Consider the following 27,297-nt stretch of genomic DNA (forward strand, 5'->3'; position numbering starts at 1 on the left):
TTGGCTATGGTTTTGGGTACGGGAAAAAAAACTGACAAAACCTTACAGGATGCAAAACGGACACAACCGGATGCATCTTTTGGCATACGGTTTTCAATGGAGAGTCAATGCATACGGTTTTCAATGGAGAGTCAATGCATACGGTTTTCAATATTGTTTCATATACTGTTTTCAAATTGAAAACGTATACGAGAACTGTATTGCAAAAATGTGGTGTGAACCCAGCCTAAGTCCGTATCTGGGACCCCCCCACTGACCAGGAGAATGGAGGTTAATTGTCGTCTGAGTAAATGGAGTTGCAGTGCACAAGCTCCATCACCTTACATCCATTCCGTATGGGACTTCCAAACATTGCAAAATGCAGGCCTTCAGAAGCTATGTTCAGAAGTCCTATAGATGGTGAATAGAGTGGTTAATAAGCAGGGCTCAAGCCCTACAGGAATGCATGGGAACGGATTTCCTGCACTTTTTACACAGCAGGAACACTGTTCCTGCAGGACCAGCCCTTGACTGGAAATCTTGGGTGAGTTCCCACAGTTTTTCATTCCAGGACTTGACCCCTGTGATCAGGCAGGCGTGTGGGAAACTTGAGAAGCAATTACCCTTTATTTTTATCCTCAGTGGAGGTCCCAGCTCTCGGACACTCAACTACCTATATACCTATTCTGTACATAGGGGAATACCTTTTGAACTTGGGATCACGGTTTTAATGCTAAATTCCAGGGCCACCTGCTACAATGTGTTATTTGTAATATCATAGAGGCAAACAGGACTCCAAGACATTTAAAGGGGTACTCCTCCCCTAGACACCTTATCCCCTATTCAAAGGAAAGGGGATAAGATGCCTGATCGCGGGGTGCCTGCAGCTGGGACCCCCACAATCTCTGTGCAGCACCCGGCGTTCATTAAGAACGCTGGGTGTGGGCAGTGGGGGTCGTGATGTTATGGCCATGTCCCCTTGTGAGGTCACGTCACGCCCCCTCAATGCAAGTCTATGGGGCTATAGACTTGCATTGAGGGGGCATTGTGTGAGGTCACGAGGGGCTTGGCCATGACATCATTACCCCCACCGGAACAAAATGGACAACTAGGTACTGCCCCCCAAAATGTCCAAAAAAAACACACAAAAATCCAAGGAATGTCCAACCCCACATTAACCCAATCCATAGTCAACCCTGCTATAGGTATCTCTCAGCCTCTCCAGACACCAATGCTGGGGTGTATCTGTTACCTCTGTCAATGTTTTGACAAGGTCACTTAGCTATCAGTCCACCATGTTAAAGGGGTATTCCAGGCAAAAACTTTTTTTTTTTTTATATCAACTGGCTCCAGAAAGTTAAACAGATTTGTAAATGACATCTATTAATAAATCGTAATCCTTCCGATAATTATGAGTTGCTGAAGTTGAGTTGCTCTTTTCTGTCTGGCAGCAGTGCTCTCTGCTGACATCTCTGCTTGTCCCGGGAACTGCACAGAGTAGAAGAGGTTTGCTATGGGAATTTGCTTCTACTCTGGACAGTTCCCGAGACAGGTGTTATAAGAGAGCACTTAGACAGAAAAGAACAACTCAACTTCAGCAGCTCATAAGTACTGAAAGGATTAAGATGTTTTAATAGAAGACATTTACAAATCTGTTTAACTTTCTGGAGCCGGTTGATATATAAAAAAGTTTTTTTTCCTGGATAACCCCTTTAACCCCTTAAGGACCAAGGACGTACCGGTACGTCCTTGGTCCTGCTCCCGTGATATAACGCGGGGTTACACGGTAACCCGGCATCATATCACGGTGGGCCCGGCGTCATAGTGAAGCCGGGATCCGCCGCTAATAGCGCGCAGCGCCGATCGCGGCGCCGCGCGCTATTAACCCTATAGCCACGCGCTCAGAGCTGAGTCGCGCGGCTAAAAGCGAAAGTGAAACCATGCCGGTGAAACCATGCCGGGATGCCGGCGAAATCGCGGCATCCCGAACAGCTTACAGGACAGCGGGAGGGCCCCTACCTGCCTCCTCGCTGTCCGATCGCCGAATGACTGCTCAGTGCCTGAGATCCAGGCATGAGCAGTCAAGCGGTAGAATCATCGATCACTGGTTTCCTATGAGAAACCAGTGATCAATGATAAAGATCAGTGTGTGCAGTGTTATAGGTCCCTATGGGATAACAATGATCAGTATAAGAGATCAGTGTGTGCAGTGTTATAGGTCCCTATGCGATAGCAATGATCAGTGTGTGCAGTGTTATAGGTCCCTATGGGATAACAATAATCAGTATAAGAGATCAGTGTGTGCAGTGTTATAGGTCCCTATGGGATAACAATGATCAGTATAAGAGATCAGTGTGTGCAGTGTTATAGGTCCCTATGGTATAGCAATGATCAGTGTGTGCAGTGTTATAGGTCCCTATGGGAGCTATAACACTGCAAAAAAAAGTGAAAAAAAAAGTGATTGAATATCATTTAACCCCTCCCCTATTAAAAGTTTGAATCACCCCCCTTTTCCCATAAAAAAAAAACACAGTGTAAATAAAAATAAACATATGTGGTATCACCGCGTGCGGAAATGTCCGAATTATAAAAATATATCATTAATTAAACCGCTCGGTCAATGGCGTGCGCGCAAAAAAATTCCAAAGTCCAAAATAGTGCATTTTTGGTCACTTTTTATATAATTTAAAAATGAATAAAAAGTGATCAATAAGTCCTATCAATGCAAGAATGGTACCGTTAAAAACTTCAGATCACGGCGCAAAAAATTAGCCCTCAAACCGCCCCATAAACTGAAAAATAAAAAAGTTATAGGGGTCAGAAGATGACAATTTTCAATGTATTAATTTTCCTGCATGTAGTTATCATTTTTTCCAGAAGTACGACAAAATCAAATCTATATAAGTAGGGTATCATTTTAATTGTATGGACCTACAGAATAAAGATAAGGTGTCATTTTTACCGAAAAATTTACTACGTAGAAACGGAAGCCCCCAAAAGTTACAAAACGGCAGGTTTTTTTCAATTTTGTTGCACAATGATTTTTTTTTCCGTTTCACCGTAGATTTTTGGGCAAAATGACTGACGTCATTACAAAGTAGAATTGGTGGCGCAAAAAATAAGCAATCATAATTTTTAGGTGCAAAATTGAAAGAGTTATGATTTTTTAAAGGCAAGGAACAAAAAACGAAAATGCAAAAATGGAAAAAGCCCCGGTCCTTAAGGGGTTAATGTATATACTGGATCCTACGTATCAAAATGTCAAGAAGGAAAACAATTCCCATAGGGACCAGTCAGAATCCAGCTCTCCGTAACCTGTGATCACTGGGCACTGACTTGTCTCAGAAAAGTTTTCCAGGATTTTGAGCAACTAAACTAAGTAACTTGCACGATTTTTGCTGTCTCAAGCATTACGCAACCTGCAGCTGCTCGACTCATCCAGCAATGTAAACAAGGAGCGATCCACCTGAGTCAGCAATAATTTTGTGTCGCCTCTGCTCCGGCATTGTTATTAGGGAGATGCTAACAGTGCAGGAGTTTTATGAGCCCAAACGTTTGGGCAAGAATCCAAAAGGAAAGGTATTTGTATACAGGTCTCTTCTGCGTTGTGTCACATCGGTGAATATTGAAGAAAAAAGAACCCCATACCCCATTCAATGATGACAAAGGCAAATGGCTATACCTCCGATAAACATCATTAAACCCACCTGCCTAATATTGTGTCTGAGGCCTGGACTCCATAGACCTGTAAGGTGTCCCATGGTATCAGCAGCCGATCCTGTAAGTTGAGATGCAGCCTCCATGGATCAGACTTGTTTTTCCAGCACATCCTACAGATGATTGATCAGAGGAGATCTGGGGAATCTGGAGGCCGAATCCCCACCTTGATCTCTTTGTAATGTTCCTCATTTCTGAATAATGTTTCTGAATAATGTTTTGCATTATCCTGCTGAGGCCACTGCAATTAGGGGGTCCCACTGTTATGAAGGGGAGACTTGGTCTGTACAATGGATATGTAGGTGGAACTTGTCACACTAACATCCACATGATGCCAGGATCTTAAAGGGGTACTCCACTGGCCAGAGTTTGGAACTAAATGTTCCGAACGATGTTTTCGCACTCCAGGGGTTGACCATGCCCCCTCAATGCAAACCTATGGGAGGGGGCGTGACGCCCCGCAGTGTGAAAATAGCGTACGGAACATTTAGTTCTGAATGTTGGCCAGTGGAGTACCCCTTTAAGTGTCCAGCAGAACATCGCCCATCACACTGTACTAACAGTTTAGGTCTGACTTTTGTTGGAGCTCTGCTCCTGTTAGACATACCTACACCTAGGCCAGAGTGATCACAGCACTGTACAGAGATTGACCCATAAAATCGCCTCCAGTCCACACTGTGAAGGTAGCGAGCTTAAGTTTCAGCTCAAAGTAGCCTCATCTTAGCCAAAGGAGAATAAGGGTATGTTCACACTGGGCAATTCCTGTGTAATTCCCAGATAATTGCGCGATCGGAATTCCACAAGTGGAATTCCGCGCAGGGAATATTAAAATCAGTGTGAATGGCTCTTCCACAAGACCCATTCAGACTGAAAAATTGATCGGTGCAAAGGAAGAACATTCTTTGTGCGGATGTCCGCGAGCCCTGCATTGCCGTCAATGGTGATGGCGCAGGGTCACGCTGTCCTACCGCCGAAGTACTTTGGCGGCAGCCGCCAGATGGAATCTCTGCAAGCGGAATTTCCGTTCACATTACTCAATGTAAACATACCCTAAGACTAAACAATGGTCAGTCTGCATACACTCATCTCTTAGTTAGTTAAGACTTTTAAGACTCTTACTTAGTGCTGTGTGGCTGAACACATCACAGAAGGTATTGTGCCCCAAAAACATATTGCACCACAGTGAGCCAATCTATGTCTGCGCTTTCTTCCATTGCTCCATTCTCCAGTATTGATGCTCCTGTGCTCATTGTGGACACTTTTGGCAGTAGACCGGGTCAGCACGGGCGCTTTAGTGGGTCTACAAGGCCCTGTACACAGTAGCTGTGAAGTTTACTCTACAACAGCTCTTTTGTGGGATTGGACCAGATGGGCTAGGCTTCACCCCAACACATCAATGGCCTTGTCCCAATCACCAAGAACTTTTGGTAGGTACTATCCACTGCAGGCATGAAACACCCCACAAGACAGGCCATTTTGGAGATGTTCTGACCCAGTCATCTACACATCACAGTTTGGCTCTTGTCAAAGTCATTCCGATCCTTACGCTTGCCCATTTTTTCCTTTCTTGCAGGTAAGATAGGTACCCATATTAGCTTAAAGCTATCTTGCCTGATCCCTCCATACACATGAACTTATAGCTTGCCCAAGCATTTGTGTGTTCTGAATGGAGAGATGAAGGAAAAGCTGCTGTCAAACACCCCTACTGGTGGCTTATCTTTCTTAGCACCGCAGAATCCAACATGGCCGATCCTTCTTTCCCTTCATGTCCCATAACATACTATGTCGGGGGGAGTTAAGAGGAACCCATATACATGAGACTGTTGGCTAGTCCCATCATTATCAGTGGGTTCAGATATAGGTGCCCTAACATACCAACCAAGAACTGTCTATTCACCAGTATATCGCTCTCTATTAGTGTTGAGCGGCATAGGCCATATTCGAATTCGCGAATATTCGCGAATATATGGACGAATATTCGTCATATATTCGCGAATATTCGCATATTCGTTATATTCCCGTTTTATTTTCGCATATGGAAAACATTCGCATATGCGAAAAGTACCATATGCGAAAATTAGCATACACAAAAATAACATACACGAAAATTCGCATATGCGAAACTTAGCATATGCTAATTTTCGCATATGCGAACTTTTTCACGCCAGTCTCACACAGTAGTATTACAGCCTTCTTTACACCACACAAGCTGGAAGCAGAGAGGGGTGATCACTGTGATGTGTACTGTGAAGAAAAAAAAAAAAAAAAAAAAAAAAAAAAAAACGAATATTCGTAATTACGAATATATAGCGCTATATTCGCGAAATTCGCGAATTCGCGAATATGCGATATTCGCGAATAATATTCGAATTGCGAATATTCGTGAGCAACACTACTCTCTATGATAGAAGCGTTGTCACAAAATAATGAAGATTTTTTACTTCATTTGTCAGCGGGTTCATAGTTACAGCTGATCGGTGTGTATGACTGTAAGTAATAATAACTCATAATAATAGCATCAGTCAGGGTAGTGATAGCAGTAATGATGGCAATGAATTATTATTATGGGTTAATTATAACTTTTATTTGTAGTTGCAAAATCTTTACTAGTATTATTATCAACAGTAGTAATAGAAGTATTGCTGGCCGGGGTAATGAAATCATTAATATTATTATTATCATAATGAAAAGTAAAATAAATAATTTCACAGCTAATGCTGTCCATCATTTTTATTATTGGTAGAAGCGTTATTAAAACTAATCATAATAATTACAATTACCATATATTATTTTTATATGTCTATTATGTTGTTATGTTGCAGGGAATCCTTCAAGGTTAAAGCCGATACTTTCATTCCTCTACAAAAATTACCCAAGAAACCAGGGTAAGTATCAAGACAATTTATATCTATACCGTATCGCCGGTTATGGCTTAAAGGGGTACTCCGCCCTTTTAAGCCAAAGGATAGAGGATTAGATGTCTGATCGCGGGGGTCCCGCCACTGGGAACCCACCACGATCTCCGGGCTGGCACCCCGGCGTTCTGATCATATTGTTCAGAATGCTAGCTTCTGGCGGCGTGACATCCCGCCTCCTCCATTCATGTCTATAGGAGGGGGCATGATGGTTATCACGCCCCCCTATAGACATGAATGGAGGGGGCGTGGCGTAATGTATTGACCACGGCCGCCTGAAGCCAGCGTTCTGAACATTATGATCTGAGCACCGGGGTGTCGGCTCGGAGATCACAGGAGTTCTGTCCACTGGGATCCTTTGGACAGGAGATATGTTGTCCAGGGGCAGAGTATGCCTGGTGATGGCAATTGGTCATTTGGCCACAGCCCAATTTTACTAAAAAAGGGGAACCCTAGGTGCAAGGTTAAATCATTTGTTACTATTCTGCAATGTATGGTGGTATTATTCAGGAATTTTACTGCAGAATTATGTAAGAACTTCATGGCAGGATTATGTGGACATTTTATGGGCGTGTTACCGTATATACTCGAGTATAAGCCGAGTTTTTCAGCACGATTTTTCGTGCTGAGAACACCTACTTCGGCTTATACTCGAGTGAACTCTCCGCCCTCAGTGGTCTTTAACCTGCGGACCTCCAGAAGTTTCAAAACTCCAACTCCCAGCAAGTGAGTTGTAGTTTTGAAACCTCTGGAGGTCCGCAGGTCGAAGACCACTGCGGCCTTCGACATCATCCGGCCACCCCCCCTCTCACCCCCTTTAGTTCTGTACTCACCTCCGCTCGGCGGGACGTTAGGGTGCGATGGTCCGGTGCTGCAGGACTGTCCAGTGGGGAGGTCGTCAGGTGGGATAGTGGTTCCGGGCTGCCCGGCCCCGGAATAGTCACGTTGCCTTGACGACGACGCAGAGGGACGTTCATTACCAACGTCCCTCTGTGTGGTCGTCAAGGCAAAACCTCTATTCCGGGCCTGAAGCGCGGAGAAGAGGTGAAGAGGTGAAGATGGACAGCCCGGAACCACTATCCCACCGGACGACCTCCCCACCGGACAGTCCTGCAGCACCGTACCAGCGCACCCTAACGTCCCGCCGAGCGGAGGTGAGTACAGAACTAAAGGGGGTGAGAGGGGGGGGGCTGGAGGATGTCGAAGGCCGCAGTGGTCTTCAACCTGCGGACCTCCAGAGGTTTCAAAACTACAACTCCCAGCAAGCCCGGACAGCCGATGGCTGCCCGGGCTTGCTGGGAGTTGTAGTTTTGAAACATCTGGAGGTGCGCAGGTTGAAGACCACTGTATCAGACATTGACAAGTGGTGATGATGAAAGTGGGGACATGTGGTCATGATGACAAGGGGATGATGAAGGGGGGGGTGTGGGATGATGACAAGGGGATGATGAAGGGGGATGTGGGATGATAACAAGGGGATGATTAAGGGGGTGTGTGGGATGATGACAGGGGGATGATGAAGGGGGGGTGGGATGATGACAATGGGATGATGAAGGGGGTGGGGATGATGACAAAGGGATGATGAAGGGGGTGTGTGGGATGATGACAAGGGGATGATGAAGGGGGGGTGGGATGATGACAAGGGGATGATGAAGGGGGGGTGTGGGATGATGACAAGGGGATGATGAAGGGGGTGTGTGTGGGATGATGACAAGGGGATGATGAAGGGTGGGTGTGGGATGATGACAAGGGGATGATGACAGGCGGTGATGATGAAGGGGGGATGATGACAGGTGGTGATGATGAAGGGGGATGATGACAGGGTGATGATGATGAGGGTGTTAATGACGGGGGTCTGGATGATTACATGGGGGGATGATGTATTTCCCACCCTAGGCTTATACTCGAGTCAATAACTTTTCCTGGGATTTTGGGGTGAAATTAGGGGCCTCGGCTTATATTCGGGTCAGCTTATACTCGAGTATATACGGTACTTGCTTATTACATATTATTTGGAGTACAGTGATCCCTCAACTTACAATGGCCTCAACATACAATAGTTTCCACATACAATAGTCTTTTCTGGACCATTGTAACTTGAAACCAGACACAACTTACAATGATACAGACAGTCCAGATCTGTGAAACGTGTCAATGGCCGGAAGAACGGAGCAATCAGAATGGACATTTACTGGTAAAACCCCTGTATTACTGAAGTGTTTGCACTGAATTCCTGTCTGGTAGCGCCCCCTACAGTACAGGGAGGTATTACATGTTCTGTACTCTTTACCTGTACCAGGGTTAGCTGCTCTTTTTTGACACCAGATGAAGGCGGCTCCATGTTGATTTTTTAGGAAATTGCGTGTTCTGTACAGGACCCTGAAGAAGCTCCTGTCCTCTACATAGACAGTGATTACAGCTCCCAGCAGATCTTTATTACTTTTATATGAAAGGACTTTATTTATCTATATAGATTATCTACTTATTTTTGTTTAATCCTCACTATTTTTGGATGACATTTTGGTGGCTTCAGAACCAATTACCAAATTTCCATAGAGTTATGGTCTCAACATACAATGGTTTCAACATACAATGGTCGTCCTGGAACCAATTCATATTTTAACTTGAGGGACCACTGTATATGGTGGTATTATTTGAATGGTACTTTGAGGTATTATTTTGGCACTTTATGGCAGTTTGTCAACATTGAGTATTATGTATACAAAAAATATGCCTGCTCAAATATGCGACCCTACGCTTGATATGATATCATACAAAAAAGACAAGGCATATGCAGATCAAGATAGCCACGAAGGAGAGGACGGCACACATCAGAAAGGCGGTGAACCAAATTTCCTTTATTCAGAGCAAAGTGTCACAACGTGCAGGTTAAAAGCTCGTACGCCAGCAGGAGGTTATAGCCATTTCACGCCTACACAGCGTTTCTTCAGACCACTCCTACCTCATCTGTCAGGGCGGATATGTCCTCACAAACCCGTGACGTAGGTGAGGTGAGGTGTTTACAAAGACAGTGATTTAAAAACAATTTAAAAACACAAATATCTTAATAGTAAACTATTATTGCTACATGTTACTAACAAACAGGAGTAGTAAAGTCATATAATGTCTACAAAAGAGTACGCTTAAATGAATACACTTAAGTCTAACCTGTCATTCATTCCTAGTCCCCCTCTGCATTGGTACGCAGGATCCACCTAGCCTCCCGCTGTAATAGATATTTTCTTCTTTCAATCCCCTCTACTGCTTTCACCCGTTCTATGCCCAAAAAAATGCAGGCATCTTGGATCACCGTTATGTGTATCCCAAACATGATTAATTAACCGGGGAGAGCCTTTACGGGTTTCTAATGAATGTACATGTTCCCTGAACCGTATGTTCAGGGGGAGAATAGTACATCCTATATAAAATCTGTGGCGCTGGCATTTGATGCCATATACCACATAGGATGTTCTACAACAGATGGGGTCTTTAAATTTAACTGTTTCACCTCCTAACACCATGTGTTTATCGGTGCAGATAAAATTACACCAATTACATGTGCCACAGCGATGGTTGCCATGGGAGATGGAAATAGGTAGCCAGTTTTTTTCTTCGTTTTTCTCCATAAATTTGTTTTTGACTAGGACGTCCCTGAGGTTTTTTCCTCTCTTAAATGTGATCAAAGGCCTATTTTTAGTAAGTGGAGCTAAATCAGAATCTCCCTGCAGCAGAAACCAATTGTTCAGAATTGATTTTTTAATCTCTACTGCCACAGGGCTAAACTGAAAAGCAAAAGAGAATCTGTTATCGTCACTGTTACACCGAGCACTTGGGGTCCCTGCTCCTCCCCGGAGCGCTTGCGGCGTTCTCCTCTCTGCAGTGCCCCGGTCAGACCGGCTGACCGGGAGCGCTGCACTGACACTGCCGACGGGGATGCGATTCGAATAGTGGGACGCGCCCGCTCGCGGATCGCATCCCAATCCACTTACCTGTCCCGGTCCCCGGCTGTCACGTCCTGTCGTGCGCGGCTCCGCTCTCTAGGGCGCGCGCGCGCCAGCTCTCTAAGATTTAAAGGGCCAGTGCACCACTAATTGGTGCCTGGCCCAATCAGTGTAATTAGCTTCCACCTGCTCCACGCCTTTATAACCTCACTTCCCCTTCACTGCTTTGCCGGATCTTGTTGCCATTGTGCCAGTGAAAGCGTTTCCTGTGATTGCCATACCAGTGTTTCCAGACCTTCTGCCGTTACCATTGACTACGAACCTTGCCGCCTGCCCTGACCTTCTGCTACGTCTGACCTCACCTCTGTCTAGTCCTTCTGTCCCACGTCTTCTCAGCAGTCAGCGAGGTTGAGCCGTTACCGGTGGATACGACCTGGTTGCTACCGCCGCAGCAAGACCATCCCGCTTTGCGGAGGGCTCTGGTGAATACCAGTAGCAACTTAGACCCGGTCCACCGGTACGGTCCACGCTAATCCCTCGCTGACACAGAGGATCCACATCCAGCCTGTCGAATCCTAACAGTCACTGGGCTCATGCAAAGCTTGATTGTTGGGTATCTGAGTACCCACATTATCTACTCTTCTTCCGTACCTTGTTCTCTTCTTCCACAGGAGGAAGGGAACCCCCACGTGACAGTTTCTCAGCTTTTTTCATTGCGGCATCTAATACGGATACAGGATAACCGCGATTTAATAAACGTTGTTTTAATTTAGCCGCTTGAATGGAATAATCTTCTGGTTCACTGTTAATGTGTTTCAACCTTAGAAACTGTCCATAGGGAACTGCCCTTTTGGTGTGCTCTGGATGATAACTTCGGAAGTGTAGGAGGGAGTTGCAAGCTGTAGGCTTGCGGTACCCAACTGTGGTTAATTTTCCGTTCTTAAACTTAATGAGAACATCTAAAAATTCCTACTCGCTGCCCCCTATTTTGTATGTGAACTTAAGGTTCATATTGTTCATCGTGTTAAGGGCGGAAACGAAGTCCACAAAGGTGGACTCTGTGTCCGTCCACACAATGAACACGTCATCCACAAACCTTCTATAACAATGCACGAACTTGAGAAAAGGATTGGAATTGGAGAAAACTTAAGTTTTTTCAAATAGAGCCACATAGAGGTTGGCCAGGGTACACGCGGCAAGTGTACCCATGGCCACACCTCCAGTCTGGGCATACCAGGTGTCACCGAATGTAAAAATGTTCCCTGACAGAATTAAATGTAACGCATCTCAAATGAAATCGATGTACTGAGGGCTTCTGTTAGTGCAAGTAAGCAAATCTCTAATTAATGAAATACCCAGACCCTGGGGAATACTGGTATACAAACTCTCGATGTCAATGGACACCAAGAGGCAGTGCTCCGGCCATACTGTATTCTCCAGGGTCTGAAGGAACTCATTGGTATCCTTCACCAATGCCGGTATGTCCAGCAGAAGGGGGTGTAATAACCAGTCGATAAACTTTGACAAGGGTTCAGTTAGAGAGCCCACCCCGGAGACGATGGGTCTCCCAGGTGGGTTCTCAACTGTCTTGTGCACTTTCGGAAGAAAGTACCAGTGTGCTGGTCGTGGGTGTAACTGAAAAAGTTTTTCTGCGTTTTTTTTCGAAAGCACCCCCTTTTCAGTATAGATTCTCAAAAATGATTGTAATCTAGCTGCAAGCTTGGTCATGGGATTGTTGGATAGTTTACAGTAGAACCTATTATCTTCCAACTGTCTCATGGCTTCCCTCTGGTAATAGTCACTTATAAGTAAAACTATACCCCCCCCCCTTATCAGATTTCCTGACTATAATGTCCTCCCTCTTTTTCAATTCCTCAATTGCTCTCCATTCATTATTTGTAAAGTTATTACTGTCTGTGGGATATCGCAAAGCGCGCATATCCTCTAACACTCTTTTGTGGGATAAATCCAGACAGTTACCCATTTCAATGGGAGGGCAAAAAGAGGACTTGAGGCCACCCAAAAATTCTGGGACACAGATGGTATCACTAGGGGAGGGCAACTGGGGGGTAACATCATTCTCAGAGAGGAGATCAACCAATGTGTCCAAACAATCTAATTCTGCCTGGGGTGCTTCTTTGAGTACGCTGAAACCTAATGGGCCCACTGATATAGGTATTTCTCCTTCAGTTTGCATGCACACAGAAGTTTTATTACTAAAAAAAACTTTTTTAAGTTCAATTTGCGAATGCTGCGGAACAAATCAATTTCAAACTCCACACGGTCAAAGTCCTGTAGAATGCAATAGTTAAGTCCTTTTAACAAGGCAGTTCTCAAATCGGCAGTAATAGTCAGGTCGGTGAGATTGACAATAGACAGTTCGTTGTCATTACTAGTTGGTATACAGTCAGCAGTTATCTCCAAGACACTGACTTCCTTTTGTACCCTCTGTTTCTGCCTTGTGTGCCCCCTCCTCGTCCTCCTCCTAAAGGGGGCTCCACCGCAGAATTGCTGTTATGTGGCCCATCGTTAGATGCAGCATTAGGCGGTTGAGAGCTAGGAGTGACGATCCTATCCTCTGACCCGCTCGATTCCGAGTCAGTAGTCCAATAATCGGTTCGTCTAAAACGCCTCCTGTTATTTTTACCAGCCTTAGATTTCGTTGTGCCAGCAAAAGAGAAGACTTTATATGTTTCAAAGTCCAATTTGTCCCTTAAAAACTTGTCTCTTTTGATTTCCTTAATTGTTGACTGTAAAGAGACAAGTTTTCGTTCTATTTTCTTTTGCAATGCACCATATTGGGCCTCAGGGATCCGAGTCTGCAATTCGGCTTTAACATTATTAATTTCTCTTATGGTAGAGGCATATTCAATTTCATGTCTTGAAATGACCAATCGCATCATTTCCATGGAATAGCGTAGATGAACAGCCTCCCACTGTGAAACAAATGCAGCATCATCGGTGTATTGAGAGGGCTCTTTAAAATTTCTAAGCCCTCTCGGGACCCGGTTGCAAGACCCGTATGATTTTAATGACTGTAAAGTCCAAAACAAGCAGATCAAGTACAAGTATTAATCATTTTATTAAATATAACTCAATTAACATACATTTAAAAACAAAATAAAATAAAAATACAATCATCAGAAAGTACGGACAGAGATGGGTCTGCACATGGGTCTTACCCTTGATAAGGTATAGGAAGATTACCCATATTTAGGAGTCTATCCATTGTGCTTATTGCATAAATGCAGAGCAGTAAATGCGGCAGGACCTCCGACACCCACCCAACATTGAGTATTATCAACAGCTGGGACTCATCGCTAATGATCACTGATTGCTGGCATTAACACTTTAGATGCCATAATCAAATTTATGGCATCTAATAGTGGTAAAATACTGGTGCTGGTCCTATAGGGGGCTGATCGGGACCTCCGCAGTGCAATCATGGGGCCCCGATCAGCTGGGATGACGTCTTGTGTCCCCTTATCCTCCTACATGCTTTCCAATGGTGTTCTGCTAATACAGTCTACTTTGGCAGGCTTATCAATGCTGTGCTATGGCATTAAGCAGTGTATGCAATCGAAATATTGCAGGCATTAGTCCCCTATGAGGACTAAAAAATAGTGATTAAGATAAAAGATTAAATCTCCACACTTTTTCCATTTTTAAAATAAAAACAAAAATTAACAAAGCCATATTGGTTATTACCACGTATAGAACTGTCCAAACTTTCTAAAATATAATGTTTATTGAAACCACACGGTGAATGGAGTAAACGTGAAAAATACCAAAGTTCAGAATTGGCTGATTTTGATCACTGCATATAGTAGAAATGCAATTAAAAAGTTCAATTAAAACAAAAATGCTATGGATAAAAACTACAGATGAGAATAAGACCTTATATATACATATATGTCACGATTCGGCTGGCTGGAGGTGGATCCTCTGTGCCAGAGAGGGATTGGCGTGGACCGTGTTGGTGGACCGGTTCTAAGTTGCTACTGGTATTCACCAGAGCCCGCCGCAAAGCGGGATGGTCTTGCAGCGGCGGTAGCAACCAGGTCGTATCCACTAGCAACGGCTCAACCTCTCTGACTGCTGAAGATAGGCGCAGTACAAGGGAGTAGACAAGAGCAAGGTCGGACGTAGCAGAAGGTCAGGGCAGGCAGCAAGGATCGTAGTCAGGGGCAACGGCAGGAGGTCTGGAACACAGGCTAGGAACACACAAGGAAACGCTTTCACTGGCACAATGGCAACAAGATCCGGCGAGGGAGTGCAGGGGAAGTGAGGTATAAGTAGGGAGTGCACAGGTGAGAATACTGATTAGGCCTGCTGCGCCAATCAGTGGCGCAGCGGCCCTTTAAATGGCAGAGACCCGGCGCGCGCGCGCCCTAAGGAGCGGGGCCGCGCGCGCCGGGACAACACAGACGGGGAACGGGTCAGGTACGGGAGCCGAGATGCGCATCGCGAGCGGGCGCGTCCCGCATCGCGAATCGCATCCCGGCTGGGAGTAATATCGCAGCGCACCCGGTCAGCAGGTCTGACCGGGGCGCTGCGAATGAGAGAACGCTGCGAGCGCTCCGGGGAGGAGCGGGGACCCGGAGCGCTCGGCGTAACAATATATATATATATATATATATATATATATATATATATATATATACATACATACTTGAAGAAAAGTCGGTGGCACTCCAAATCAGTGAAAAAAGTGATCTTTATTCACTCCCACATAGAGCTACGTTTCGGCAACCTCACGCTGCCATTCTCAAGGCTTGAGAATGGCAGCGTGAGGTTGTCGAAACGTAGCTCTATGTGAGAGTGAATAAACATCACTTTTTTCACTGATTTGGGGTGCCACCGACATTTCTTCAAGTATATACGTTGGGTCCCTCACCAGGATCAGCAGCGGAAGGCACCCGTGCATAATATACTAAGGAGTGCTACCATTTCTACTTCTACTTTATATATATATATATATATATATATATATATATATATATATATATACACACACACACATACATATTTCCGGTATACAGAAAAATAAAAAAGTTACAGGAGATAGAGAAAAGGAAAATTTTAAGTACCATATTTATCGACATATAACACGCACTTTTAAAACTTAAATTTACGGCAAAAATCCTACCTGCATGTTATATGCCGATAAATGTTCTGGTCACTGATTCAAAGAGGCCGCAGTGTCGGCTGCTTGTTAAAGATCAGCAGCCCGGGCGCGGCCACTTTAAAACAGTGACCAGCGGCAGCTCCTGTGGGCCTGGAAACCTCTGGATTTTATATTTTTTATTTATTCATTACCTGGCAGGCTCAGGTCAGGCATCAGGGACGCCACTCCTCATTCCCTGCAGCTGCCGTGGGTGACTGTTCTAAAGTGGCCGCGGCCAGTCTGCTGAACTATAACAAGCAGCCGGCACTGTGGCCACACTGACCAGCGGCGGCTCCAGGGAAGGAGGAGTGATGTCCCTGAGGAGTGATGTCCCTGATGCCGTGCCGAGGAGATGGCAGGAGACGTCACTCGTCTTCGACATACCTGCCACACAGCCTCGGAGCGCGGCCAAGTAATGGAGTGTAAAAAACATAAAAAGCATTGGTGGGTGGGTGGGGGGGGGGGGGTAATGAACAGGGGGAGATAACGAGCAGGGGAGGGATAATGAGCAGGGGGAATAATGAGCAGGGGGGGATAATGAGCAGGGGGGGGATAATGAGCAGGGAGGGAATAATAAGCAGGGGGGGGGAATAATGAGCAGGGGGGATAATGAGCAGGGGGGCTAATGAGCAGGGGGGATAATGAGCAGGGGGGGGTAATGAGCAGTGGGGGAATAATGAGCAGGGGGGAATAATGAGCAGGGGGGATAATGAGCAGGGGGGATAATGAGCAGGGGGGATAATGAGCAGGGGGGATAATGAGGCGGGGGGGATAATAAGCAGAGGGGGGGTAATGAGAAGGGGGAATATAATGAGCAGAGGGGGGATAATGAGCAGGGGGGAATAATGAGCAGGGGGAATAATGAGGGGGGGAATAATGAGGCAGGGGGAATCACAGGGGAAAGGATGCACACAGGGATCAGGGGGGCGGGGTGGGTAAATGTGGCACAGGGGCTCATAAAAGGGGATGAATGATGTGGCACTGTGGGGGGAGGGGACAAACTGAGGAGCAGGGAGAATCAAAGTTGGGGGGGATGATGAGGCAAATAGTTCAGAGCTTCCAAGTAATTTATTTTACATTTATTTATTTTTCCCTCAAATTTCCTTGTGAAAATGAAGATGCGTGTTATACGCCGATAAATACGTTATACTAATTTTCCTACAAACCTTCTCATTTTTTAAAAGTAGTAAAACAAAATAAAACCTATATAAATTGGGTATCATTGTAATCTTCTGGACCAACAGAATACAGATAAAATGTCATTATACTTGTAAGTGCACAGCGTGAAAACAAAACCCTCCAAAATGGCATTTTTAAATTTCGCCTTACAAAATGTTTAGGGGCTTTGCTGTAGATTTGGTGGTTAAATGAGTGATATCAGTGGAGTACCCCTTTAACATGACATGGACTTCTAATTCTACACCTTCTAATCTGCTTGTCGCCCACAGTATTCCATACAAAGCCAAGATTCACATGCAAAACCTGGAGGAAGAGAAGCGAGATGTGGAAGAACTCAATAGATGGAAACCGGCCCAGCGCTCCTTTCTCTTCGAATTCCCTGTAAATGGACAAAAATAAAAGTTGATACAAATGCAATTCCCAGCCATGTCCACCGTCTGCTTGCTAGAGATTATCCACCCATTATACCTGCATCCCATCGATCCAATCACATCCATTAAAGGTCAGGCTTATAAATTGTCGATAGAAAATGCATAATTTTTGTCTCTTTAGTTTTGGTTGGTCACATGATGCATCATTTCCAAGATGGGAGATGTCGAGTTGTTGTAGGTGACGCACAGGCAAATCCCCCATGAAGCTAGGGGTTGAAGTTGACTCACACTATTTTGCTATAGTGTCATGACTACCAGTGCTGGTGCTAGGATTTTTGCCGTCCCTTGACTCCGCCCATTGGCCCACCCTTTGACACGCCCCACCTTACTACTGGGGTGACACACTGTAACAAGCCCCCTCCTCATGTAATCACCTTATTACTGTGGTGACACACTGTAACAAACCTACTCCTCATGTAATCTCCTTACTACTGGAGTGACACACTGTAACAAACCTCCTCCTCATGTAATCTCCTTACTACTGGGGTGACATACTGTAACAAACCTCCTCCTCATGTAATCACCTTACTACTGGGGTGACACACTGTAACAAACCTCCTCCTCATGTAATCTCCTTACTACTGGGGTGACACACTGTAACAAACCCCCTCCTCATGTAATCACCTTACTACTGGGGTGTCACACTGTAACAAACCTCCTCCTCATGTAATCTCCTTACTACTGGGATGACACACTGTAACAAACCTCCTCCTCATGTAATCTCATTACTACTGGGGTGACACACTGTAACAAACCTCCTCCTCATGTAATCTCCTTACTACTGGGGTGACACACTGTAACAAACCTCCTCCTCATGTAATCTCCTTACTACTGGGGTGACACACTGTAACAAACCTCCTCCTCATGTAATCTCCTTACTACTGGGGTGACACACTGTAATAAACCTCTTCCTCATGTAATCTCCTTACTACTGGGGTGACACACTGTAACAAACTTCCTCCTCATGCAATCATCTTACTACTGGGGTGACACACTGTAAGAAACCCCTCCTTCTTATGTAATATCCTTACTATTGGGGTGACACACTGTAACAAACTTCCTCCTCATGCAATTACCTTACTACTAATTAGGTGACACAGATCAGAGGAAGAGTTATGGTTGTGCTGCTGGCTGAGCGAGTGGTTCAGATAGTGGCTGTCTAACTTTTTTGTGGTGGACAGAGCGGCGCCCCCATTAAGAGGGCGCTCTAGGCGGCTGCCAATTTTGCCTATAGGCAGAGCCCGCCCTGTTGACTACAGATGTGTCCACCCTTACATTGCCACAAATGTAACATTTCTCAAGATACGGCTGCAAATCACATTTCAACCACTAGGTGAAAACATGTAGCTTAAACAACAACTAACAGAGTATAACGAATCATGTGTTTTTGGTTTTGAGGATGAGCAAAAAATGATGATCTGCATTGTGCTTAGTAAAGGTCAGAGAAAATGGTGCATGGCATCTCTATTTAGTGTTTTTTGAATCCCTATGGGACCAAAGGGGTAATGTTTCTACTTGAGAAGAGTGTCATAAAGACATTTGGAGGCTTGTAGGCCATCCGTGCTCCAATGGGAATTCTGGGAAGAAAGCATATGCACAACAGCTCTCTCAGATGAGCACTCTTCCTTTCTGGAGAGATTTCTGGTTTGACATACATTCCCAGTCATGTTCTAAGACCCCTAGTTGGAGTGAAACAGCGACTTTAAGAAAAGCTACCAGGAAAAAATTGGTGTGGTGGGGATGCTTTACCTATCCCTGAGTCTTTGGGTCATGCTTAACCCCGTCAGATCCTGCAATAGGCCCCACCCAGTATAATAAGCAAATTAGGGAAAGCAAACATGAGATAAAATCTTTGCAACTCAATGATTTACACATCAATGCAACTAAAACTTCACTAGAATTAACCAATAAAAAATAAAATAAATAGCTGTGCAAAAGGTGAGAAAAATGGTGAAGAAGAGAAAGAATAAGAGATGGAAGCAAAAATAACAAAAGGGCAATTGTAGTTTTACACCAAGATTTATCTATAGCTACTTCCCACAGTACTGGGATACAAGCCGTTCCAGCGCTATTCAGATGCTTCAGCCATGATTTTTGATACCAATTCCCTGACTGTGAAATTGGTGGGATTTGCTTAAAAAAATTAGTCCAGTTAGATATTAGCTGCCAGGGAAGCAGCAGTGGTGACATCACCGTGCTCCGTAAGCTCTGCTCACACACCAAGCCTACAGCCCAAACGAGGAAGATGACGGGCCAATGGGTCTACGGAACCGGGATAGGTAAGTTTGCAATGTGTCACCCGCAATACACACCTGTACCAACAGGTTATTGTGGGTAAAACAGATGACAGTTTCCCTTTAAAGGGTTACTCCGTCCCTAGACATCTTATAAGATATCTGATAGCAGTGGTCCAGCCACTGGGGACCCCCGCGATTTCGGCTGCGGCTACCAGACATCCAATGCATGAAGAGTATTTCACTCTGTGCCGGATGACTGGTAATGCGGGGCGAAGGCTCGTGATGTCACAGTCACGCCCCACTCGTGATGTCATGGCCACACCCCCTCAATGCAAGTCTATGGAAGGGGGCGTGACGGCCATCACGCCCCCCCCCATAGACTTGCATTGATGGGACGCGGCCGTAATATCACGAGTGGGGCACGGCCGTGATGCCACGAGCCTCCAGTGCTGCACCCGATGCTCTAAAGGAACGCCGGGTGCAGCAGGGAGATCACGGAGGTCCCCAGCGATGGGACTCCCGCAATCTGACATATTAATGTAGATGTATAAGGTGGATTATCCCTTTAATATTACAATGAAAGGTCTTATTGGCTCCTAAAAAGAACACTGCTCTTGTCCATGGGTTTTGTCTAGTATAGCAGTTTAGTCTAATTCACTCGAATGAAGACGAGAGGCACTACCTGATATAGTCTATGGACAGATTTTGGGTTGTTTCCAGATAGAGACAGATCCCTTCCTCTGATCATGGACACTCACTTTAAAAAGCGTTTCCCGAGCTCCTTATAAAGTTGCAGCTCATAAATGAAAGTTCTATCTGGAGACAATGGTTGAGCAAATAATCTCTCAATTGAACTCCATCCCAGTCCTTGTTTTATAAAGCTGCGCCTTTTTATGTAACTGGCTTATAAATTCACGCACATAATCGCCCGAGGTTCTTATAAGTTTTCATCAAAGCAAAAAATTACTCAAGAAATAAACCTATTGGAAATTGGTAAAATAATACACAGAAATCCCCTCGGTCGTAGACGGTTCAGTCAGAGTTAAATGAATCTGATGAAGATTGGAAGGTACACGTATCCGCGGTAAATTCAATATTGTTGCCTCGGGGAAGAACACCCTCCTCTCACCCATGTAAGTGAAGGTAGCAAAAATTCAATATGTGTCTGGGTTATGGTTTTATTAAGGTGAAACCGAAACACTGCAAGCAAGCAGAATTCAATGACGGGCGGTACATGAGCTTGCGGAGAATATGTAGTAAAGTTTATTGCTTTTTCTCATTTGCTTCAATAAATGAGTCCCGTTTGTGTTTGACAAAATACATCTAACAGTACGAAACTTTAGGGCCCATACATACCGTAAAGACGCAGGCCTATATGGTGGCACAGAGTCCTTAAAGGGGTACTCTGCCCCTGAACATCTTATCCCATATCAATGTCTGATCGCGGGGGGTCTGGATGCCTGTGGTCATGACATCACACTCCATTCATGTCTATGGGAGGGGGCGTGATGGCTGCGGTCGCTCGTCATGCCCTCTCCAATAGACATGACTGGAGCGGGTGTGGTGTGATGTCAAAACCACGTGTGCCTAAACCCAGAGTTCTAAACAAAAAAGTTCAGAATGCCAGGGTGCCGCCGGGAGATCATGGGGGGTCCCAGCGGCTTGACCCCCCCACGATTAGACATTAAGATGTCCCGGAGCAGGGTACCCCTTTAAGCCAAATTCCAATTTGTCAAGTAAAATAATGTAAACAAAAATAAAGATAAACGTATGTGGTATTGCCGTATGCGGAAATATCAAAACTATGAAAGTAAAATGCTAGAAAAACTGCATAGTGAATGGCGTAAAAACATTTGTAAAAAATACTAATGTCCTCAAATGCATTTTTTAGTCAATTCGTGCCAAAAAAATAAAAAAGCTGGAAAGTCCCATCAAAACAAAATTGGTAAAAATAGAAACTAAAGATCATGGCACAAGTGAGTCCTCACACAGCTCCATGTATGGAAAAAGAGAAGAGTTATGGAGGTCAGAAGAGGACGATTTTTAAACATACTCATTTTCTTACAAAAAGTTATAATTTTTAAAAAGTAGTTAAAAAATGTTTCTAACCTGGGTATCATTGAAATCGTATGGACCTACAGAAGAAAGATAATGTGTCATCTTAACCATAAATTGTACTGCTAAAAAAAAAAAAAATTCCAATAGGTCAAAAAATTAAATAAGCAATGCCATTACAATGTACAATAGATTATGCATCTGTTTTCGGAATGCAAAAAAAAGGTCCCTTTCTAAACTGTTTTCATTAATAAATGTCCATCCATTTTTAGATAAATCCATCATGGAGCTGCGTTTATTTCCTCCTATGTACAGTCTGAGTGAGCTGTCCTCCATGTATGCTCTCCTAACTCTCCACACTATAGTTTGCAATATATGTGTAGAGTGGAGAAGTGGGAGTGGGACACTTTATAGTGCTTTCGTAAACCTCCATAATAGCATTGTAGCTTCTATAGTATCATTTGTAATACACAGTTAATTAAAGGATCATTTAGGTTGTCTTATCATTAGGGATGAGCTAATCGAATCTGATGAATCTGAATTTGTTACAAATTTAAGGAAAAATTTGCTTTGCAACAAATATCACCGCGATTCGATTGCACGAATCGCTTCATTAAACTCCATTTAGTGCAATCCAGGGCATCTAAGATGGTGGCTCCAGGTGTCAGGACATGGGGAAAGGAACACTGGGAAGACGGGTAGGCGGGATGACCATGAATCGCATGCAGCCTATTAGCAGCCAGCCACCCCTGTGATGTCACAGCCCTATGTAATCTGCAGCCATCTTGCAGCCAGTCAATCAGCGTTTTATTGCAGAGAGAGAGGGACAGAGAGCAGTGTGTGTTGCACACGGCAGCGATTCACCTCAAGCCCAAATCCAGCCTAAAAGCACTGATAGGGAAGGGAGAGAGATTGAGAGAGAGAGTGCAATTTTGGGTGTACTACACAGCGACTGTGTGTTACAGCACTGGTATGTACAACAACTGAAAGGCTAATAGTAGTCAACCAGTTAGAGTGAGCAGAGCACTAAAAGCCATAATCACCTGTTATTAGTGCCTAATACAGGTTGCGTAGCGGAGCATATTGTCCTCCATTAAGTGTAACCTGTGCATACATAGGTGGTGTAACATTTTGTTGCTGTTAAAGTCTAGTGAAGTCTAGTAAAGTGTAGTGGAGTGTATTGTACTCCCCTCATAAGTGCATACCAGGTACTTACATCTACGTGGTGTACCATTTGGTTCCTGTTATAGTCTTAAGGGCCTAGTTACTGTGAAATGCCAGCCAAAAGTACACACCTGCTGATGTTGTAGACAAATACTGTTTTAAGTGTAGTGGAGGGTATTGTACTCCCTTAATAAGTGCATAACAGTATGCTGTGGGTTCTGCACCACTATTTAGTGAGGACGATCTACTAGAGGACTGTCAGCAGCTACTGCCCAGCCAAGAAGTGGAGGAGACATCCATCACTTCCTCTGTTAGGAGGGCAAGTAGAGATGAGGGTCCCAATGTTGGCACCACAGCCCTGCGTCAACATATGCAGTGTCATCATAAAGCGGCCTGGGAGAACTGAGGCTCCAATGCGGTTGTCCAGCCTGCTGCATTACCCAGTGGCATGCCGCTCCCTGTTTCAGCCAGCCAAGGCTTCACCACCTCAGCCAAAGGTAGCTGTCTGTCATACCCATCTTCTGTTGCTCCAGATGCTCCTGCTCCTCCTACTTTTAGTTAGTCATTCCACCAGCAATCCATCGGCGAAGCCATGTCCAAGAGACAAAAGTATGTGCCCACTCATCCAACAGCTCAGAAGTTGAATGTGCTCCTGTCCAAGTTGCTGGTGCTGCAATTCCTTCCTTTTCAAGAGGTGGACTCAGCACCTTTCAGAGAACTGATAGCTTGTGGCGAGCTGAGGTGGAGAGTCCCAAGCCGTCATTTCTTTGCGAAATATAAAGCCCTGCACAATTTTGTTGAACATAAGATGGGCCAGTACTTGAGCCTGTCGGAGTGTACCAAAGTGCACTGCAGTGCCAACATGTGGAGCTGTAACTACGGTCAGGGAAAATACATGTGCTTTACGGCCCACTGGATAAATGTGGTTTCTGCACAGCCACAACGTCAACCTGGACAGGTCACGCCGCTTCCGCCTCCATGCTCTCAGGCCGATGGTCCTGTGACAGTGTGACTCCGCCTCCTCATCCTCCACCGTGTCCTCAGCCTCCACTGCATGGACAAGTTCTGCCTTGGTGAACGGAGTCATACAGGGGAGGAACTGCTAAAAGTCATTCATCAAGAAATCGAATCATGGCTTACTCCACGAAAACTGGAAATGGGAACCGTGGTGACCGATCAACGGGAAGAATATCTTGTCTGCACTGTGACAAGGAAGCCTGAGCCATGCACGCTGCATGGCACACGTGTTTAATCTGGTTGACATCTGCAAGACATCCTAACAATGGGAAGAAATCTTTGCATGCACTTCAGCCACTCGTACACCGCAAGGCACACCTTCCTGGAACTGCAGCGTCAGAACGGTATCCCACAACATAGTCTTATTTGCGACATTTCCACACATTGGAATTCCACCCTCCATATGTTGGACAGACTATACAGAGAAAAGCCATCACCGATTTCTTGATGATCCAAGCGGATAGGGGGACTCACCTATGTAACTTCAATGTCAACCAGTGGCAGCTCAAACGTGACACCTGCCGTTTGCTCAAGCCCTTTGAGGAAGCCACATTATTAGTAAATCGCCAGGATTATAAGATGAACAGCGTCATTCCACTGCTTCGTTTACTACTACACGACGGCTGGTCAGAGCACTGGAGACTAGGCACCTACATCTCACGGCCACATGAGCCCTGTGGGGGCTGAACTGGAAGAGGAGGGGGATGGAGAAAGTGGAGCACAGTTTAGGTTTTGCGAAATGGGCAGTTTTTATAGTCATCTGACAGGAGGAGCAGGAGCAGCAAGAGGAGCTAGAAGGTTATGAGGAAGACGAGACAGAGGACCAAGACACACCATGGCAGTATGTAATGGAGATAGAGGCAAGTAGTCCCTCCGAGTCACTTGCACAAATGGCACAATGCATGCTTACTTGCTTGCGTAGTGACCGTCGAATTGTCACCATTCGGCACAAAATGGGGGCCTTTTTTATACCCACTGAGAGGGGGGACATACTGACCTACTACAGAGACAGTAATCAGAAATGCAAAATATTTTCTTTTTTTTTTCAACTGTAATTTTTATTAAAGATTTTCACATAAAAAATAGAAAGTTAGTAAAACACATTCAAAGCATACTCTGGGGCAATGCCCAGAGCGATCACATCAGGGCAAATGACAAGTTAAGATAGAGACCAGAGCATTCAGAAACAGTTGAAGTCCAATACAACTAGCCCCAATCCCAGATAACCCATAAAGACAGTAGTGAATAAACATAGGTTTATAGCCAAATACTCAAAGAGAGAACTAAGACTCTACAACACGAAGACAAAGAGAGAAGACAGAAACAAAGACAAAAAGGAGACAAGGACAACAGAACCTCGAACAAACAACAACAAACAAACAAACAGAAAGGGGGGGGGGAGGGGGAACAAGGAGGGAGGGGAAAGAGGGGGGGGGGGGGAAAGGAGGATGTCAGTGCCGCCTCAGGGAGGTTGCCTGTCAGAGAAACGGTCCCATGGTTCCCAAACTGAAAGGAAGGCAGGGATAGTATTATTCAAAGAGGCAGTGAGGTATTCTAAAGAGCGTATATCACGTATTCGGGAGAGTAGGTCCGATTCAGAGGGAGGAAGAGTCCTCTTCCAGCATTTAGCAACAAGTGTCTTAGCTGCCAAGAACATATGCATAGCCAGTTTAAACAGTTTCTTGGGCAGAGCAGAGTGTGAAAGGTGCAAGAGGTAGACCTGAGGGTCAGGAGGGACCGAGACTCCAAGAACATCTGATACCAAACGACTCACTAACTCCCAGTACCCCGTGATAAGAGGGCAGGACCAGAAAACATGAAACAGAGAGCCCAAACCCACCCCACAACGCCAGCACTGGGGGGGATATCGGGATTCAGCCTATTCAATAACTCTGGAGTATGGTACCAACCCATAAGTAATTTGTATTGAGTCTCCTTATAAGCCGTACATATAGATGCCCTAGAGGCCCGCTCCCATATTATCTTCCATTGAGGGAGAGTGATAGTAGTATTAAGTGCCTCCTCCCAGCGAGACATATAGCGATGAGATACCAGGACTCCCTCCTGAGGTTGGATTAGCAAGGAATAAATATCGGAGAGAAGCCCCCTCGCCTGAGGTCCACCACGACACAGCCGTTCAAACCCCGTAGGGGAAGACACCACTAGCGCACCCAGCGTAGAGGACATAAAGTGTTGTAGCTGTGAATAATGAAAACGCTCAGACGAGGGGAGATCCCAACGAGACTGTAACTGAGAGAAGGGCAAGAGGGTACGCATCAAAGGATCAACTACATCCGCCCAGCAAAAAAGGCCTCTAGACCCCCATTCCCTTACCATAAGAGAGGTCCGGCCAGGGGGAAAACTAGGATGATAAAGGAAAGATTGAAGAGGGGAAGAGGGAGACAGTAATTTAAATTTGACTGAACAGTAATTCCACACATATTTGGAAAATGCCATAGGACCCAGGAGAGGGGAGAGAGTAGGAGCAGAGGCAGGAAGAGTCCAGAGGAGAGCGTTAGGGTGGATAGGCGCTAACCACAGCTTCTCTATTTCCATCCAGCGGCTGTAGGCATGATAGGTGGACCACGCCGCGAGATGGCGCAAATGGGCAGCCCAGTAATACTTCACTACATCCGGGACCGCCAGACCCCCAAACGCCCGCCCAGCCAACATCACGGACATCGGTAGCCGATGCCTTTTACCGTCCCAAATGAACCGAAAAATAGCCACCTGTAGGGAGCGCAGGGCCGACAGCGGGACCCGAACTGGCAGGGTTTCAAAAAAGTAGAGGAGTTTCGGAAGGACAGTCATTTTCACCGCAGCAATGCGGCCAAAAAAAGAAATATATTGCGAGCGCCATTTTTCCATAAGGGCACGGAGATCCCTGAATAGGGGGAGATAGTTGGTAGAGTATAGTGAGGAATAGTGGGAGGAGATCCAGACCCCAAGGTATTTAATAGCAGAAGGAGACCACCGAAAAGAAAAGTTAGAGCGTAAAAGAGTAGAAAGATGAGGGGGAAGGTTAAGAGGAAGAGCCTCTGACTTAGAAAGATTTACCTTGTAGCCAGAAACCACCCCATAGTCATGCAGGACCCTATAGAGAGAAGGAAGAGACAGTAGAGGTCGAGAAAGCGTAAGAAGGACATCATCAGCAAATAAACAAACCTTGAACTCCCTATCATGCAAGGAAATACCAGTTATGTCCGGATCGCCCCTGATCATGGCAGCCAAAGGCTCAATACAGAGTGCAAAGATCAGCGGGGATAACGGGCAACCCTGACGAGTCCCATTAAACAAAGAAAAAGTAGGAGATGGCGAGTGAGGAAGTTTAAGTGAAGCTGTAGGGGAGGAGTAGAGACCCCGCAGTGCAGTCAAAAACTTCCCCGAAATCCCAAATTTCTGTAAGGTAGCAAAAAGGAACGGCCACCCAAGCCTATCAAAAGCTTTCTCAGCATCAAGACTAAGAATTAATGCCTGTTCAGATCTCCGATTGAT

General features: G+C 45.3%; 1 protein-coding gene across 2 annotated transcripts in view; it reads left to right on the forward strand.

Moving 5' to 3' along the window:
* The window catches only part of SPATS1 (spermatogenesis associated serine rich 1), a 70,620-nt gene that overhangs the window by 13,920 nt on the left and 29,403 nt on the right, over positions 1–27,297 (forward strand). The window contains exons 6-7 of one of the 2 annotated variants that reach the window (XR_008890898.1): positions 6,519–6,581; positions 17,168–17,400. Coding sequence is in view for 1 of the 2 variants with exons in the window: in XM_056563859.1 (XP_056419834.1) it covers positions 6,519–6,581; positions 17,168–17,297 (193 nt within the window). In the remaining variant the exon portion in view is untranslated. Of the gene's footprint in view, positions 1–6,518; positions 6,582–17,167; positions 17,424–27,297 lie in introns of those variants that run through there. The other variant, XM_056563859.1, reaches the window with a different exon arrangement.

Source organism: Hyla sarda, chromosome 3 (assembly GCF_029499605.1).
Source record: "Hyla sarda isolate aHylSar1 chromosome 3, aHylSar1.hap1, whole genome shotgun sequence".
Classification (NCBI taxonomy): domain Eukaryota; kingdom Metazoa; phylum Chordata; class Amphibia; order Anura; family Hylidae; genus Hyla; species Hyla sarda.